The sequence below is a fragment of the Rattus norvegicus genome, chromosome 2 (assembly GCF_036323735.1).
Source record: "Rattus norvegicus strain BN/NHsdMcwi chromosome 2, GRCr8, whole genome shotgun sequence".
Classification (NCBI taxonomy): domain Eukaryota; kingdom Metazoa; phylum Chordata; class Mammalia; order Rodentia; family Muridae; genus Rattus; species Rattus norvegicus.
Genome location: NC_086020.1, coordinates 180,537,150 through 180,554,898, shown reverse-complemented (window position 1 = coordinate 180,554,898; position 17,749 = coordinate 180,537,150). Strand labels below are relative to the sequence as shown.

The window sequence follows — 17,749 nt, the reverse complement described above, 5'->3', positions numbered from 1 at the left end:
TGCAATTGATAGTGGTAGTACAAGTGATGTTGTTGCTGGAGTCAATGAACATGTAACTAGAGATGAGCCTGAATATGGTGCTCTTAGTAGGGGTGAGAGTAGTGAGGATGGCAATGGTAGTGAAGGTAGGCAGTAGTGGACAGTGTGAGAGCTTGTACTGTTTGTGATAATGGTGGAATTGGTGATGAACATGGTGATCTTGCAGACGGAAATGGGGTGGTGGTAAGGGTAGTAGAAACAATGTGGAAATGTTCAATATTTCTAGTTATTAAAGAAAAAAAAAATGAAAATTATAACAGAACTTTTTTAGCTGCGTAAGGATGAGTACCATTGACATAATAAAAAGTCCTGGCACAGCAGTGGAGTAACAGGAGCACAAATATTCAAATTGTAAAAGAGTAAATTAACCAAACGAATATAGAAATCACTGTGGGGTCTTCCAAAGAAATAACACTAAAGCAAAAATATCATATGATTCAACACCAACACTTGCATTCATTATATTTAAAAAAATATCAAATAGGAATACAATAGAGATGCCTGCATAACCATCTGTGTTTCAGCACTACTCCTAATATTGAAAATCATCAACATAGCTGCTTACCAGAGAATGAATGAATTAAGAAAATATGACACACAGATATACTGGATATAGTCAATGAAAATGAATAATGATATCATATTTTGAGAAGTGTGAATGAAACTGTATATAATTATATTAAGAAAAAGTACAGATCTTTTAAAATCCAAAGTTGGCATAGCTGTTTCAATTATTAACATACAAAAATATAACTATGATAGTTGATGTAAATGTGTTACTATTTGGTCCATGAAAGGAGTCAAGGGAGAGCAAAATACATGGTGGTATCAGAGGAATATAGGAGTGTGTCCTAATGACACCTTCATATCTTAAGATGAAATAGTCTTCCTGAATTTGCATGTGCTAAAGGAGACATTGTGGTTAAGCAGAGTAAATCAATGTGTCTCGTAAGGAAACCGACACAAAATAATCTTTGTTATGACAAAAACTCATTCAAAGCCTGATTACAGCCAAACGACTTGGGAGACAATGAATAAAACTAAAAACCTACAGGATATAGGAAGCACAAAAGTAAGGCAAACTTAAGAAAAAAAAAAAAAAACCTCGCCATGTTCTCCAATGTATTCCAGCATGTGAATATCAAAAGTCTGCAACCATGCCTTCAAGGACAAATTTATAGAACTAGCTGGTCAGCCCTGTAGGAGCAGAGCTGACTGAAAGTGGTCAGGTCCCAAAATTTTGAAACCAAAATACAAATCCTTGTATAACTTGTAATAGTGTACGTATTAGAAAAAGGGGTTAGGGGAGAGCTGGTCTTCTAGAAGTGCAGACAATCCTGAGAGCTGAGGGGAATCAGCCAATTCTGCTCACATTCCTGGCCCAAGCAGAACCTGCCTTTAAATAAGGAAATATAGGGGCAGACAGTCCCAGGACCCTTCCCATTTCTTCCTAAGACCAGAGCTGAAAGCCATTTGCCTGCAGTGTTGACTCACTTGAGAGCAGAGGTAAGACCAACTCTTCTGCTCTGAGTGACCTGTCTGGAGGGTTCAGGACACAAACCCAGGAGAAGCTCTCTGTTCCCAGAGCCTGTTGAAAGAAAACAGGTCTAAAGGAGGACTGACACACAGGCCTACAGGAAGGTCAAACAGCTGTCAGAGACAACAAGACAAGGTAACAGCAGAAACAACCTGATGGCAAGAGGCAAGCACAGGAACCTAAGCAACAAAAATCAGGACTACTTGGCATCATCAGAGCCCAGTTCTCCCATTAAAGAAAATACTTCATATCCAAACACTCCAGAAAAGCAAGATTTGGATTTAAAAACCACATCTGATGATGGTGGAAGAAGACTTTCAGGAGAACATAAATAATTCACTTAAAAAACTACAGAACAACACAGGTAAACAAATAGAAGCACTTCAATAGGAAACACAAAATTCCCTTAAAAAAATTACAGGAAAACACAACCAAACAGTGAAGGAATTGAACAAATTCATCCAGGATTTAAAAATGGAAATAGAAACAATAAAGAAGTACAAAGAAAGGCAACCCTGGAGATAGAAAACCTAGGAAAAAGAACAGGAATGCATAGACACAAGTATCACCAACAGAATACAAGAAATAGAAGAGAGAATCTCAGGTGCAGAAGATAACATAAAAAACATTGAAACAACCATCAGAGATAATGGAAAATACAAAAAGCTCCTAACACAAAATATCCAGGAAATCCACGACACAATGAGAAGGTCAAACCTAAGGATAATAGGTAGAGAAGTTAGCTAAGACTCCCAACTATAGGGCCAGTAAATATCTCCAACAAAATTATAGCAGAAAACTTCTTTAACCTAAATAAAGAGATGCCTTTCAATATGCAAGAAGCCTACAGAACACTGAATAGATTGGACCAGAAAAGAAATTCCTCCTATCACATAATAGTCAAAACACCAAATGCACAAAACAAAGAAAGAATAGTAAAACCAGTAAGGGGAAAAGGTCAAATAACATATAAAGGCAGACAATAAGAATTACACCAGACTCCTCACCAGAGACTATGAAAGCCAGAAGATCCTGGACAGATATCATACAGACCCTAAGAGAACACAAATGCCAGCCCAAGTTACTGTATCCAGCAAAACTCTCAATTAACATAGATGGAGAAACCAAGATTTTCCATGACAAAACCAAATGTACACAATATCTTTCTACAAATCCAGCCCTACAAAGAATAATAGATGGAAATCTCCAACATAAGAAGGAAAACTACACCCTATAAAAAGCAAGAAGTAATCTCCTTGCAATGAAACCAAAAGAAGGTAGCCACACAAACATAATTCTACCTCTAACAACAAAAATAACAGGAAACAGCAATCACTCTTCTTTATATCTCTCAACATCACTCGACTCAAGTCCCTAATAAAAATACACAAACTAAAAGATTGGATATGTATAGAGGACCCAGCATTTTGCTGCATAAGGGAAAAACAACTCAGTAACAAAGACAGAAACTACCACAGAATAAGAGGCTGGAAAACAACTTTCCAGGCAAACGTTCTGAAGAAATAATCTAGGGCAGCTATTCTAATATCGAATAAAAGTGACTTTAAACCAAAAGTCATTAAAAAGGATAAGGAAGGACACTTCATATTCGTCAAAGAAAAATCCACCAAAATGAACTCTCAATCCTAAATATCTATGCTCCAAATGCAAGAGCTCCTACATTCATAAAAGAAACCTTACTAAAGCTCAAAGCACACATTGCACCTCACATAATAATAGTAGGAGATTTCAACACCCCACTCTCATCAATGGACAGATCATGGACACAGAAACTAAAAAGACATATAGAGAAAATAACAGAAATCATGAACCAAATGTATTTAATAGATATTTATAGAACACTCATCCTAAAACAAAAGAATATACCTTCTTCTCAGCACCTCATGGTACCTTCTCCAAAACCAAACCATATAGCTGGTGACAGAACAGGCCTAAAAAGATGCTGGAAGAGAGAAAAATCTCATGCATCCTATTACATCACCATTGACAAAGATGGTCATCAAAAGCAACAATAATTACAGAAAGTCCACAAATAAATGGAAGTTGAACAACACTTCACTCAATGACAATTTGGATCAAGGAAGAAATAAAGAAAGAAATTAACGACTTTTTAGAATTTAATGAAAATGAAGGCACAACATACCCAAACTCATGTGACACAATGAAAGCAGTGCTAAATGGAAAACTCATAGCTTTGAGTACCTGCAAAAGGAAACAGGAGAGAGCATACCCTAGCAGCTTGACAGCACACCTAAAATCTCTAAAAGAAAAAGTAACAAATACACCCAAGATGAGTAGAAGGCAGAAAGTAATCCAACTCAGGTATAAAATAAACCAAGTAGAAACGAAAAGGACTATACAAAGAATCAACCTAACCAGGAGCTGCTTCTTTGAGAATATAAGCAAGATAGATAAATCCTTAGCCCGAATAACCAGAGGGCAAAGAGAGTGTATCCAAAGTAACAAAATCAGAAGTGAAAAAGGAGACATAAAACCAGAATCGGAGGGAATTCAAAAAATCGTAAGATACTACTGCAAAAGCCTGTGTTCAATAAAACAGGAAAATGTGGATGATATGGACAATTTTCTAGACAGATATCAGGTATCAAAGTTAAATCAGGATCAGATAAGCCATCTAAATGATCTCATACATCCTAATGAAAATAGAAGCAGTTATTAAAAGTCTTCCCACCAAAAAAGGCCAGAACCAGATAAGTTTATTACAGAATCCTATTAGAACTTCATAGAAGACCTCATACCAACACTGTCCAAACTATTCCACAATATAGAAACAAAAGGAACAGTGGCCAATTTTTTCTATGAATCCACAATTATGCACATACCTAAACCACACAAAGATCCAACAAAGAATGAGAACTTCAGGCCAATTTCCCTAATGAATATTGCCATGAAAATACTCAAAAGAATTCTCCTGCACAGAATCCAAGAACACATCAAAACAATCATACATCATAATCAAGTAAGCATTATCCCAGTTATGCAGGGATGGTTCAATATATGGAAATCCATCAACACAATCCAATATGTAAACAAATTCAAAGAAAAAAAATACATGATCATTTCATTAGATGCAGAGCACGCATTTGACATCCTTAGTTATCAGGGAAGTGAAAATCAAAACTACCCTGAGATTCCACTTCACACCAGTCAGAATGGCTAACATCAAAAACTCAGGTGACAACAGTTGCTGGCAATGATGTGGAGAAAGATTATCACTCCTCCATTGTTGGTGGAATTGCAAACTGGTACAAACACTCTGGAAATCTGTCTGGAGGTTCCTCAAAAAATTAGACATTGCACTACCTGAGGTCCCAGCTATACCATTACTGTGCATATACTCAAATGATGCTCCAACATACAACACAGATACATGCTCCACTATGTTCATAGCAGCATTATTTATAATAGCGAGAAGCTGGAAGAACCGAAATGTCCTTGGAATGGATACAGAAAATGAGGTACATTTACTCAATGGAGAACTACTCAGATATTAAAAACAATAACTTCATTAAAATCATAAGCAAATGTATGAAACTAGAAAATATCATCCTGAGTAAAACCTAATTACAAAATAACACACATGGTATGCACTCACTGATAAGTGAATATTAGCCCTAAAACTCGAATTACCCATGATACAATCCAGAGACCACCTGAACCTCTAGCAAAGGGTGACCAAAGTGCAGATGCTTCAGTCCTTCTTAAAATGGAAAACAAAAATATTCATAGAAGATGATATGGAGACAAAGTTTAGAATAGAGACTGAAGGAATGGCCATTTAGAGCCTGCTTTACATGGAGATACAGTATATATATATGAATGAGAACAGGATCCCTGTTGGAGGAATTAGAGTAGGAATTGAATGAGCTGAAGGGGCTTGCAACACCATAAGAATAACAATACCAAACAACCAGAGCTCCAAAGGACTAAACCACTACCCAAAGCCTACACATGGACAGACCCATAGCTCCAGCTGCATATGTAACAGATTAGAGCCTTCTTGGGTACCAATGGGAGGAGAAGCTCTTGGACCTGACAAGGCTGGGAATTGCAGGGGAATGTTAGGAGGGTGTGAATGGAATGGGGAGAGGGTGAACACCCTTATAGAAGTAGGGGAGAGGATGGGATAGGGGAGTCATGACTGAGAAACCTGGAAGGGGATAAGATTAGAAGTGAAAATAAAAACTGTCTAATAAAAAAAAAGAAAAAAGAAAAAAGGACCCAATAATACCATTCAACAGATTGTGCTTTATTCAGGAATCACAGTGGCAGCACTACAACTAAGGTAACTGACATCTTGAGAAACATATTCTGAGTGCACAGGGTAGATAAGAGCTACGATTCCCACTGAGCATCTGGAACACTGAATCACTTAGGACAGATCATTTTCAGCAGGTTCTTGATACCAACAGCTGGAAATCTTCTGTGTAAGGGGTCATCACATGCACATGGAGAGGGAAAAGTTTAGAAGATTCCTGTGCATTCATGAAAGACTATGGAGGGAAGAGGAAGGTGTTCCTTTGCAAGTATATGAGACAGATTCTCTTCTCTCCCCTTTGTCCTGATGAGTCCTGAAGTCCTTACTTGCTCTTTGGTGGACACTTCTGCTGGCAGGTTGGAGGAGGTTGCACAGGAGGGCATTTCTGTTGGTATGAGGGAGGAGGACAAGGTTCTGGACACTTCGGAGGAGGACAAGGCTCTGGGCACTTTGGAGGAGGACAAGGCTCTGGGCACTTTGGAGGAGGACAAGGCTCTGGGCACTTTGGAGGAGGACATGGCTCAGGGCACTTTGGAGGTGGGCACACAGGAGGAGGCTGGCAAGGCTGCTTGCACTGCTGCTGTTGGTAAGACATAGTGCTGGAATCTCAGGATCTGAAAGAGATTACATGAGAGTGTTCAGAGGTGATCAATTCAGAGAAGAGAATGGAGCTATGGATTATAAACTGAACTTGTCTCTCTGAACATCACCATCATTTCCCAACTCCTATTTTAGGAATTGCTGGCTTTTCTCTTTCCTGTCAGCACTTGTTTGCAGCAGCCTTGCGAAATGATCCTGTATTTCAGTCCTTCTCTCAAGAGAAAGTATTTTGTCAAAGGAACAAGTAATGCTGTTTACACAAGAGAACACCTTTAAGACAGGCTATCACAAGTACTGGTGCCCTGAAAAATAACAGCACCAGTTCCTGTCCTCTTCATTACATGTATTACCCCAGTAGGGTGTCTGGGATTGGAGAGCAAAGGACAGCTGAGGAAAGTCTCAGGTTGTAATACCTACTTAGGTATATAGCCTTTCAAAGAAGACCAAACGATGCATATGAAAGGGAAATATCCTGTGTTCTACAAGTTATTATATGTAAAGGAAAGCCATGTATTACTCTTCACTGTTGTATCCACTGTGAATTTTCTTACTGCTAAGTAGGTCCCATTCATCAAATAACCAAAACTGAACTCAAGACACTTACTCGGTCAAAATTGACTACAGCACATAGAAAGAGCAAAATGACAATCCAACTCAAGAAAAGATACTCACCAGGTTCTCCAAAGTAGTCTAGGATTTGACTGTCAGGAGTCTGCAGTCATACAGTCAAGGACCAATTTATAGAACTGGCTGGTTATCCCAGTGGGAACAGAGGTGACTGAGTGTGGGCAGGCCCGAAAATTTCCAAACCAAAATGCAAATCCATGCATGACTGGCTTGAATGGTACTCTACAAAATGGGAAACATCCTGTTCCTGGACATCGTCATTGTTGAGAGCTGTGACTCAGTGAGTCCTTCCCTGTTTTAAGTTTCAGTAAGGTCTAACTGGTTACCTATGTGCTCTTTTGTGATTATAACCAATGTTTTTTTCCTCTGTTACAACTCTCATATATCCTTCAGTATGTATTTTATTTGTTCTATTTATCTTATTATTATTCTCTGTTGCCTTTGCTCACTTATTGTTCTATTTTTTAAATATAATTTTCCAAAAGACTGAAAGAAAGTATTAAAAATTTTAATTGTGGTTTTAGCTTCATGTATGACAACCCTGTGCTTAGACTCAATTCATTCCTCCTTCCTTCTAACTTGGCTGCCTTGTCTCTGGCTTCATTGGAGAAGATTCCCTTAGCATCACAGCGAATTATGTATGAGGGTGGCAATACCCTAAAGGGGAACCCACCTGCTCTTAGGAAAAAGTGAGGGAGGATGTGGAAGAGAATATGGGAAAAGTTGAAAAGGACCAGGGGCTGAGAATAGGATATAAAATTAATATGTAAATAATAATTATAATAAGTACGAGAGCAAAATTAAAAATATGAAAATGTTCCACTTCATACATAAAACCCCTCCAGATAAACAAACATGATAACCCGATTACATCCATCTATTATCTTCAATATTATTGATGAAATACACATAAGAAAATAAAGGGAAGATGGAATATAACATGTGTTGGAACACAATACCTATGCTAATTATGTGCAAACCACATCTTTAATGGACCAATTGTACTGTTGTCATTGTGCTATTGAGGTGGTAGTACAAGTGATATTTTCCTTCCTGGAGTCAATAGGCATGTAAATAGTGATGGACATGGATATGATGCGCTTTATAGGGATGAGAAGAGTGAGGATGGCAATGATAGGGAAGGTAGGTAACAGTGGATAGTGTGATAGCCTGTACATTTATGATAATAATCGTGCAATTGGTAATGAAGATGGTCATCTCGCAGATGGAAATGAGGTGGTAGTAAGGGTGGTGCACACAATGTGGACAGCAGTTTCTAAAATTTTCACTTACATACAACTAATTAGGTTCTGTAGTCTGTGCAAATGAAAAGGCATGAAATAGTTCAATTTTTACTAAAGATAAGTTTGGGGTATAATTAACAGTTTCCACAAATAACAGTAACAAGAAAATGTTCAATATTTCCAGTTATTAAAGAAACAAAAACCAAAATTGCACCAGAACAATTTTACCTGTGTAAGAATGAGTATCATTGACATAATAACAGGAACTGGCAGAACAGTGGAATAAAAGGAACACAAGTATTGAAATTATAGAGGAGTACATTAATCAAAGAAATATGGAAATAATTTTGGGGTCTTCCAAAGAAATAACACTCTAGAAAAACTCTCATATGATTCTGCAGCACCACTTCCATTCATTATATTAAAAAAAATTCTATACTACATACAATTCAAATTCATAGATAACCATCTATGTTCCAGCACTACTCCTAACATTCAAAATCAACAACCCAGCTGCTTAGAACAGAATGGATGAATTAAGAAAATACAACACACATATATAAAGGAGTAATAGTCAATGATAATGAATAATGATGTCATATAATTCTGAGAATGGTGATGGAAACAGCCTATAATTTTATTAAAACAGTACAGACCTTTTAAAATCGAAAGTTGGCAGAGTTATTTCAATTAAAAAGTACAAAGACAAAATAGTTGAGGTAAAATGCCTATGGAAGGAGTGAAGAGAAACAAAAGACTTGTTGGTATTAGGTGAATACATGAGTGTGTCCTAAATAGAACTTTCATGTCTGAAGATTAGATAGTCCTCGTGAATTAGCATGTCATAAAGGAGACACCACAGTTATGCACAGTCAAGTAATGTGTCTGTTGAGAAAACCAACACAAAATAATCTTGATTATGGCAAAAATGTCAGTCAAAAACAGATTACAGCCATTCTGAATGACTTGGTAGTCAATGAATAAAACTAAAGAACTATAGGACATAGGAAGCACAAAAAGTAAGACCAATTCAAGAAAAAGAAAATGGATGAAGTTCTTCAATGTATTCCATGACCTGAGTACCAAAAGTCTGCAATCATGGGTTCAAGGACCAATTTATAGGACTAGCTGGCAAGCCCATTTGGAGCAGAGCTGAATGAAAGTGGTCAGGTCCCAAAATTTTGAAGCCAAATTGCAAATCCCTACAAAAATCGTAATAGAGTACATATTAGAAGAAAAGACCACATGGATATCATTCATCAGATTATACTTTATTCAGGAAATGTAATCACAATTACAGCACTACAACTAAGGTTTTGACAGCTTGAGAAACATCTTCTGCGTGCACAGGATAGATAACAGTTACACTTTCCACTGAGGATCTGGGACACCAAATCACTGAGGACACATTATTCTCAGCAGACTCTTGATAGCAAAAGCAGTAAAACCACTATGTAAGGAGTCAGCACAGGCACATGGAGAGGGAAAAAGTGTAGAAGATTCCTCTACATTCATGACAGGCTTTTTAGGAAGAGGAAAGTATCCTTTGCAAGTACATGAGACAGATCCTGTTCTATTTCCCTTGTCCTCATGACTGTTGAAGGTCTTACTTGCTACTGGGTGGACACTTCTGCTGGCATGGGGGAGGAGGTTGCACAGGAGGGCATTACTGTTGGCATGAGGGATGGGGACATGGCTCAGCAAAAGGTTCAGTGCATTTTGGATGAAGACAAAGTTTTTGGCATTTCGGAAGAGGACAAAGCTCTGGGCACATCAGGGTTGGGTACACAGGAGGAGGCTGGCAAGGCTGCTTGCACTGCTGCTGTTGGTATGACATACTGCTGGAGTCTCAGGATCTGAAAGAGATTACATGAAGGTGTTCAGGAATGATTACTTCAGAGAAGACAGGTTGAGATATGGACCATCAAGTCCATTTGTCTCTCTGAACATCGTTATTTCCCAACTCCTATTTTAGAGTTTGTTGCAGTTTTCTGTTCCTGTGAGGACTCTGTCCCAACAGACTAGGGAAATCCTTCTGCATTTCAGTTCTTTTCTCAAGAGAAAGTATTTTGATCCAAGGAAAAAAGTAATGTTTTTGATATAAGGAAACACCTTCAAGACAAGCTGTCACAAGTATTGGTGCCCTGAGAAATAATATTACCAGTTCCTGTCCTCTTCATTACGTGTGTCATCCCAGCAGGTTGTTTTGGGCTCGAGAATAAAGCACAGCTAAGGGAAGACTCAGGTTCTAAAAGATACTTAGGTGTATAGCCTTTCAAAAAACTTTAAAAAATGTGTATGAAAAAATAAACTGTGTTCTACAAGTTATTAAATGTATAGGAAACGTCACTTATCACACTTGATTATTTTATCCTCTTCTGTTTCTGACTACTAAGTTTTGATCACCTCATGATCAAAACTGAACTCAAGACACTTTAATCCTCCAAAGACTGTAAACAGGAAGAACAAGACAGACCAAATAAATAAAAGACGCTCACCAGGTACTCAGTCTCTTTACTTGAGTACCAGGAGTCCGCAGTCACGCTGTCAAGGATCAATTTATAGAAATAGCTGGCCACCCCAATGGGATCAGAGGTGACTGAGAGTGGGCAGTTCCAAAAATTTCCCAACCAAAATGCAAATCCATGCATGACAGGCTTGACTGGGACTCTACAAAATTGGAAATCCATTTTTGTTCCTGAACATCATCACTGTGACTCACTGGACATTTCCCTCTTTACAGTTTCTGATCTTACTGGCCACCTAAGTTCTATTTTGTGATTGTAGCCAGTACTTTATTTCTTTGTTACAACAATTTTTGTCCTAAATTACATGTTTTATTTGTTCACTTCAGCTTATTAACATTCTTTAATGCCTTAGCTCATTAAATTCCTGTTTTCTAAGGATAATTTTCCTGTAGACTGAAAGAAAGATGGTAATAAAGATTTTAAGCATGGTTTGTTCTTATCTATGACAACTCTATGCCTAGAGTAAGTCATATCTCCCTCCTGAGAATCCTGATTTTTCTGAATGTTGGAAAATATGATATGCCCTTCATAACAGACACTTAAGTTCTTTGTTCTTGCCATTCTTCAGGACAGCATGTCAAAAGACACTGTGGGCATATGTATTTGAACTCCCCTCTAAATATGTACACAAAACTGTTTATCATGACAGTACTAGAACTAAAATTCCATGTTCTTTCTTAGGTGTTCAGGGCACTTTGGAGGAGGACAAAGATTGGGACACTTCAGAGGTGGCCACACAGGAGGAGACTGGCAAGGCTGCCTGCACTGCTGCTGTTGGTAAGACATAACAAATACATGGCCCAAGAGGCTGGTAAGAGCTGAGGCAGACAAAGACTCAAAGAGAGAAACAGAGGCACATACACAGAAAGACATCAGTCTTACACTTTAACTTCCCTCCCATGTAGTTACAAGTATCACTCTCTTATTTTCTATGGCTTTACCAAAATTACTGTCTTTTTAAAACTGACAAAATGAATTAACATGTTATTTTTCTGTAATTTTAATTCATTTATTGAATACTGTTAGAAAAAGCCATTTCTTATTATATAAATTATTGAATCGATATTAGATAACCATACGTGGTTTTGAAGACATTGTTGAAATGTATGAATTTTCATATAATATCATCAAAATTTTCCAGTGCTAATTGAATTTATTATAGCATCCTGCATATTTTATTGTATAGTTATTGTGAAAAGAATAGGAAATGTACACAATAATTTTCTAAATATTTATTCTCATGTCAATTTTCTGTCCTAAATACAGTCCATGTCCAAGTGAAAAATGACCTACATAAAAATAACAAACATTTGTATATATATTATATATACATATGTAAATTGATGAAAATATATCATATATATAAATATGATGAAAATTCATACCACATAATACTGTATTGGCATGTAAAAGAATGAGTATAATCTATAATAATTATGGACAAAATCCAGGCATATTAATTGAAGTTACTCAGGTAGAGGAAAACAAATACTCTGCAATTTCTCTTAAATTTCAGATCACACTGTCTTATAGGATGATTTTGGTTTCCATGAGAACAGTATAGGTAAGAGAAGAATATGAAAAGTCTTCTGAAAGTTATCTAAGCTACAATGAATGTAAACGTAAGTTCAGTAAAGTTTTTTGTATTGTCAAATTTCTACACTATATGATTGTTTTCACCATATTCGATGATAAACTTTGAAATTGTGGAATACACTGTCCTAGTTTGGAGCTGTCAGCAATGTTTGATTTAATCATGATACCACTCATTACATGCACTATGATGAAATTACATTAAAAATGGAAAGGAAATATCCAATTAAAAGACTTCAGGTGTTTATTTTGATATTTCAAAAAAACCATTAACAGAATGCTGTACACAGATTGAAGTGAACACGTGAAAAAAAATGATACTCCAAGAAAATAGAATCATTAGGCTTCCCTGAATTAGTGACCATCATCTGCAACAGAATCTAAAAGCCAAGCAGAGGAATGAAGAGTACCACTACATGTCAAAAAAGGAAACAATCAAATGAGAAACTGCAGCTTTACATATACAAGTCAAGTTTGCAAAATTTTATTAATTAATCACTGGTAGACAGGAAGGGAGATATTCATCAAGGAAAAAAGTATAATTCTCCTATTTATGCCTCTATCAGCCATAGATAATCTTCTCTACAGATGAACAAAAAAGCTAAAACAAATATTCTTTAGATTTAAAATATAAAATATATCTCATTCTCATAAAAAATACTACAGGCTGAGCTATAGAACATTGTAAAATGCACAGTCTTATCTGGAAATAATTTCTCTGTGATACATCAAAGTTTACACAGAAAGTAATCTTAACAAACTTAAAAAGCGATACTTCCCTCTGTTTGATCAAATAATGGAAAAATAGAAACAGGAAGAAGTACAAATTCATGGAGAATGAACAATTTTCTTTTAAATTATTAGAAAATCAAAGTAATGTTTAAAGCTTTAAGTCTCTAGGCTTGAAGCTATTAGAACGGTGGATATACAGAAAAGGCAGTTGTATCAAGGTATTTTTAAATTTAATTTAACTGGAAATTTACATTTTATTTAATTATGAAATATTTCTATATTATACAATATTTTCCACCATAGCATATGAAAGTTCTTCTCTCTTCATGAAGCTAACATAACTTCGATGCCACTGCCTCCCATAAATAAAATACTGAAATTGTGCACAAATCTTGATCAAGAATAGAAACTAATTATAGAAATATATGACTGGATAGCACATCGTGATGGAACACTACTTTTCTATCTTCTATTTTATATTACTATATTTTATTTTATTTTTTCCCTTTACAACCTGCTCATTGTCATTGCCTCCCTCCTGACCACTTTACTCCCACAATCCTTACCCCAATAATCTCCACTATTCCCTGGAAGGGAGGGGCTCCTCTGCTTATCTTCCACACCAACCCTGGCACTTCAAGTTTGTGAGGCTCGCCACTTCCTTTATGACTGAGGATAGAAAAGGCATCTCAGGTAGAAGAACAAATCCCACCTAGAGGCAACAACTTTGGGGACACGTGTTATACATTTTTTTAAATATAAATGCCTATTGAAGACAGTTTCAACAGGTCAGGTTAATTTAAGGAGGGTATGAAATAGGCAATTATTTGCACAACAAAATTTTTCTGAAGGAATAAAATTTAATTCTTTGTTTCACAGAGATAAACTCTCTAGGGACAGAGAAAAGGAAAAGGAAATATACAAACACTGAAAACACACACATACACATACACACACACACACACACACACACACACACACACACACCACACACCATGTGTGAAGCAAGGTTCCACAAGCTCCAAAAACATTTTCCTTCTTCAATAGTTTATATATCACAATGAAATCTTTCAAGCAATATAAATATGCCAATGTGATTATATTCTACTCTTATTTATGTAAATAATTACCATGAAATAAAATTTCCATTTCCCCAATGCCATTACATGATTGAACATTTTATGTAATACAAGTTAAAGACACATTATTTCCAAGAACCTATTTATAACCATAACTAAGCAAATTATTATAAATTAACAAATATAAGCTAGCAATATATTTTTTTCACAGTCAGACTCTCTTACTGACAGTCTGAACTTTATAGTCACCAAGGAAGAATCATTCATTTTATTATTAGTCTTAAAGCAATGCCATAAAAACCCTTCAGAGTCACAAGTATAAACTTTTATATGTAAAAACCATCAGCATCTTCTACTTTAAATCTTCAAAGACCACACCAAATCACAAACAACCTTTTAGTACATCATATCAGAAAGCTGAAGCAAAACTTAGTACAAGATTTTTGTCATCACCTGATTACCAGCCCAGCCTTAGCAAAAAACATACATCAACTGGTAGTTGTTGGGCTGCCATTGTTCTTGTTCCATTACCTGAAAAACTCCTTTTTCAATTGTCAAGAGTGTGTATTTTGAACATTAAATTGTTCTCCAATATTTTCTATGTCAAAGTCACTAAGAAAAATATCTTAACCAACTTTTGCTTAAAATCTACATCTTTAAATTCTTTCTCTTTTTTTATTGGTTACTTTATTTATTTGCATTTTGAATGATATACCCCTACCTGGTCTTGGGTCTTGATGTTTTTTGGGACAGCATGTCAAAGGACACTTTTGGGGTATATATTTGAACTCCCTTCTAAATATGAACACAAGACTGTACCAAAACTAAAGTTCCATGTTCTTTCTTAGGTGTTCAGGGCACTTTGGAGGAGGACAACGCTTGGGGTACATCGGAGGTGGGCACACAGCAGGAGACTAGCAAGGCTGCTTACACTGACACTGTTGGTAAGACATAACAAACATATGGGGTACGGGGCAGACAGGAGCTGAGGCACACAAAGACTCAAACAGAGAAACGGAAACACATACACAGAAAGACCATAAGTCTTACACTTTAACCTCCCTCCCATGTAGTTACAAGTACGACTTTCTAATTTCCTATCCCTTTACTTAAATTACGGTCATATTAAATCTGACAAAATTAATTAAAATGTTATTTTTAGTAATTTTAATTCATTTATTTAATTCTATTAGAAAAAGCCATTTTTGATTATACAAATTATTGAATCAATATTAGATAAACATATATGTTTTTGAAGACATTGTTGAAATGTATGAATTTTTATACATTACCATCAACGTTTTCCAATATTAATTGAACTTATTTCAGCAACGTGCATATTTTAATGTATAATATATTGCTAAAAGAATAGGAATTGTACACGTTAATTTTCTAAATGTTTCTTCTGGCTTTAGTTTCTGTCCTAAATACAATCCATATCCTAGTGACAGATGACATAGACAAAAAACAAACATCATATATATATATACATATAATGAAAATAATATCGAATGGGCATGTAAAAGAAAAAGCATAGTATGCAATAACTATGAACAAAACTCAGGCATGTTAACTGAAGTTACTCAAGAAGTGGAAAACAAATACTGTGTGATTTCTCTCAAATTTCAAATCACAGAGTCTTACAGGATGACATTGGTTTCCATGAGTTCAGTGTAGGTGACAGAAGAATATGAAAAGTTTTCAAAAATTATCTAAGCTACAATCAATGCAAACATAAGTTCAGTGAACCTTTTTGTATTGTCAAATTTCTACATCACAGGATTGTTTTCACCATAATCAATGGTAAACATTGTAAGTGTGGAATATACGGACCTTGGTTTGAACTGTCAGCAATGTTTGCTTGAGTCATGGTACCACTCACTGCGTGCACTATAATGAAACTCCATTAAAAATAAAATGGAAATATCCAATTAAAAAAAGCCTTCAGGTTTTTGTTGTGTTACTTTCTAAAGACCATTAACACAATGCTGTACAAAGATAGAAGTGAACATGTGAAAAAAGTCATTCTCCAAAAAAGTAGAATGATTAGGCTTCCATGAATTGGTGTTCATCATCTGCAACAGAAACTTTAAAGCCAAGCAGAGGAATGAAAAAGTACCACTACATGGAAAAAAGGAAACAATCAACTGAGAAACTGCAGCTTTATATATATAAGCCAAGTTCGCAAAATTTTAATAATTAATCACTGATAGACACGAATAGAGATATTCATCAGGGAGAAAAAGGAATAACCCTCATATGTATACCACTGCCAGCCACAGATAATCTTCCCAAAAACACACAAAAAAGCTCCAACAAAAAATTCTTCATATTCAAAATGTGAAATATATCTCATCCTCAAGCCAAACCCTACAGGCTGAACTACATGACATTGTGAAATGCACTGTCTTATATGGAGATAAGTCCTCTGTGATACACCAAGGTTTATGACAGAAGGTAATCATAACAAAATGAAAAACTGATACTGCCCTGCGGAAAAATAGAAACAGGAAGAAGTATACTTCAAAGTTGTAGAAATACACGGAGATTGAACAATTTCCTTTTGAATTATTAGAAAACCAAAGCAATGTTTAAAGCTTTAAATCTCTAGACTTGAACCTATTAGGACACTGGATGTACAGCAAAAGCATTTATATCAAGTTATTTTTAAATTTAATTTAACTAGGAAATTTACATTTTTATTTAAGAATGTAATATTTGTATATTGTACAATATTTTTCTGAATAGCACTTGAAAGTGCTTCTCCTTAAATGAAGCTAATATAACTTTGATGTCATGGCTTCCAATAAATCAGATACTGAAATTGTGCACAAATCATGACCAAGAATAGAAACTAATTATAGAAATATATGAATGGGTAGCACATTGTACAACAATGCCAAGCAACCAGAGCTTCCAGGGACTAAGCCACTACCTAAAGACTATACATGGACTGACCCTGGACTCTGACCCCATAGGTAGCAATGAATATCCTAGTAAGAGCACCAGTGGAAGGGGAAGCCCTGGGTCCTGCTAAGACTGAACCCACAGTGAACTAGTCTAGGGGGGGAGGGCGGCAATGGGGGAAGGGTTGGGAGGGGAACACCCATAAGGAAGGGGAGGGGGGAGGGGGATGTTTGCCCGGAAACCGGGAAAGGGAATAACACTCGAAATGTATATAAGAAATACTCAAGTTAATAAAAAAAAAAAAAAAAGTAAAAAAAAAAAAAGAAAAAGAAAAACAGGCTTTCCATTTTATTTTATTTTGAATTTTATTTATTTTATTTTTTCACTTTACATCCTACTCACTGCCTTCCTTGTGACCACTCCCTCAGACAATCCTTACCCCAACAACCTCCAATTTTCCCTGGAAGGGAGGGGCTCAATTGGTTATCCCCCACCCACATCCTGGCACTTCAAGTCTGTGAGGCTAGGCACTTCCTCTCTCACTGAGGACAGAAAAGTCATCC

General features: G+C 36.1%; 1 protein-coding gene and 1 pseudogene across 1 annotated transcript; both read right to left on the bottom strand.

The window, feature by feature from the left end:
- Positions 1–6,198: 6,198 nt before the first annotated feature.
- On the bottom strand, positions 6,199–6,471 carry Sprr2b (small proline rich protein 2B). The gene has a single exon (NM_001408911.1). It carries the CDS (start codon positions 6,469–6,471, stop codon positions 6,199–6,201), a length of 273 nt encoding a protein of 90 aa, NP_001395840.1.
- Positions 6,472–9,953: 3,482 nt separating this feature from the next.
- Positions 9,954–10,184, bottom strand: LOC134485745 (small proline-rich protein 2E-like; annotated as a pseudogene).
- Positions 10,185–17,749: the final 7,565 nt, after the last annotated feature.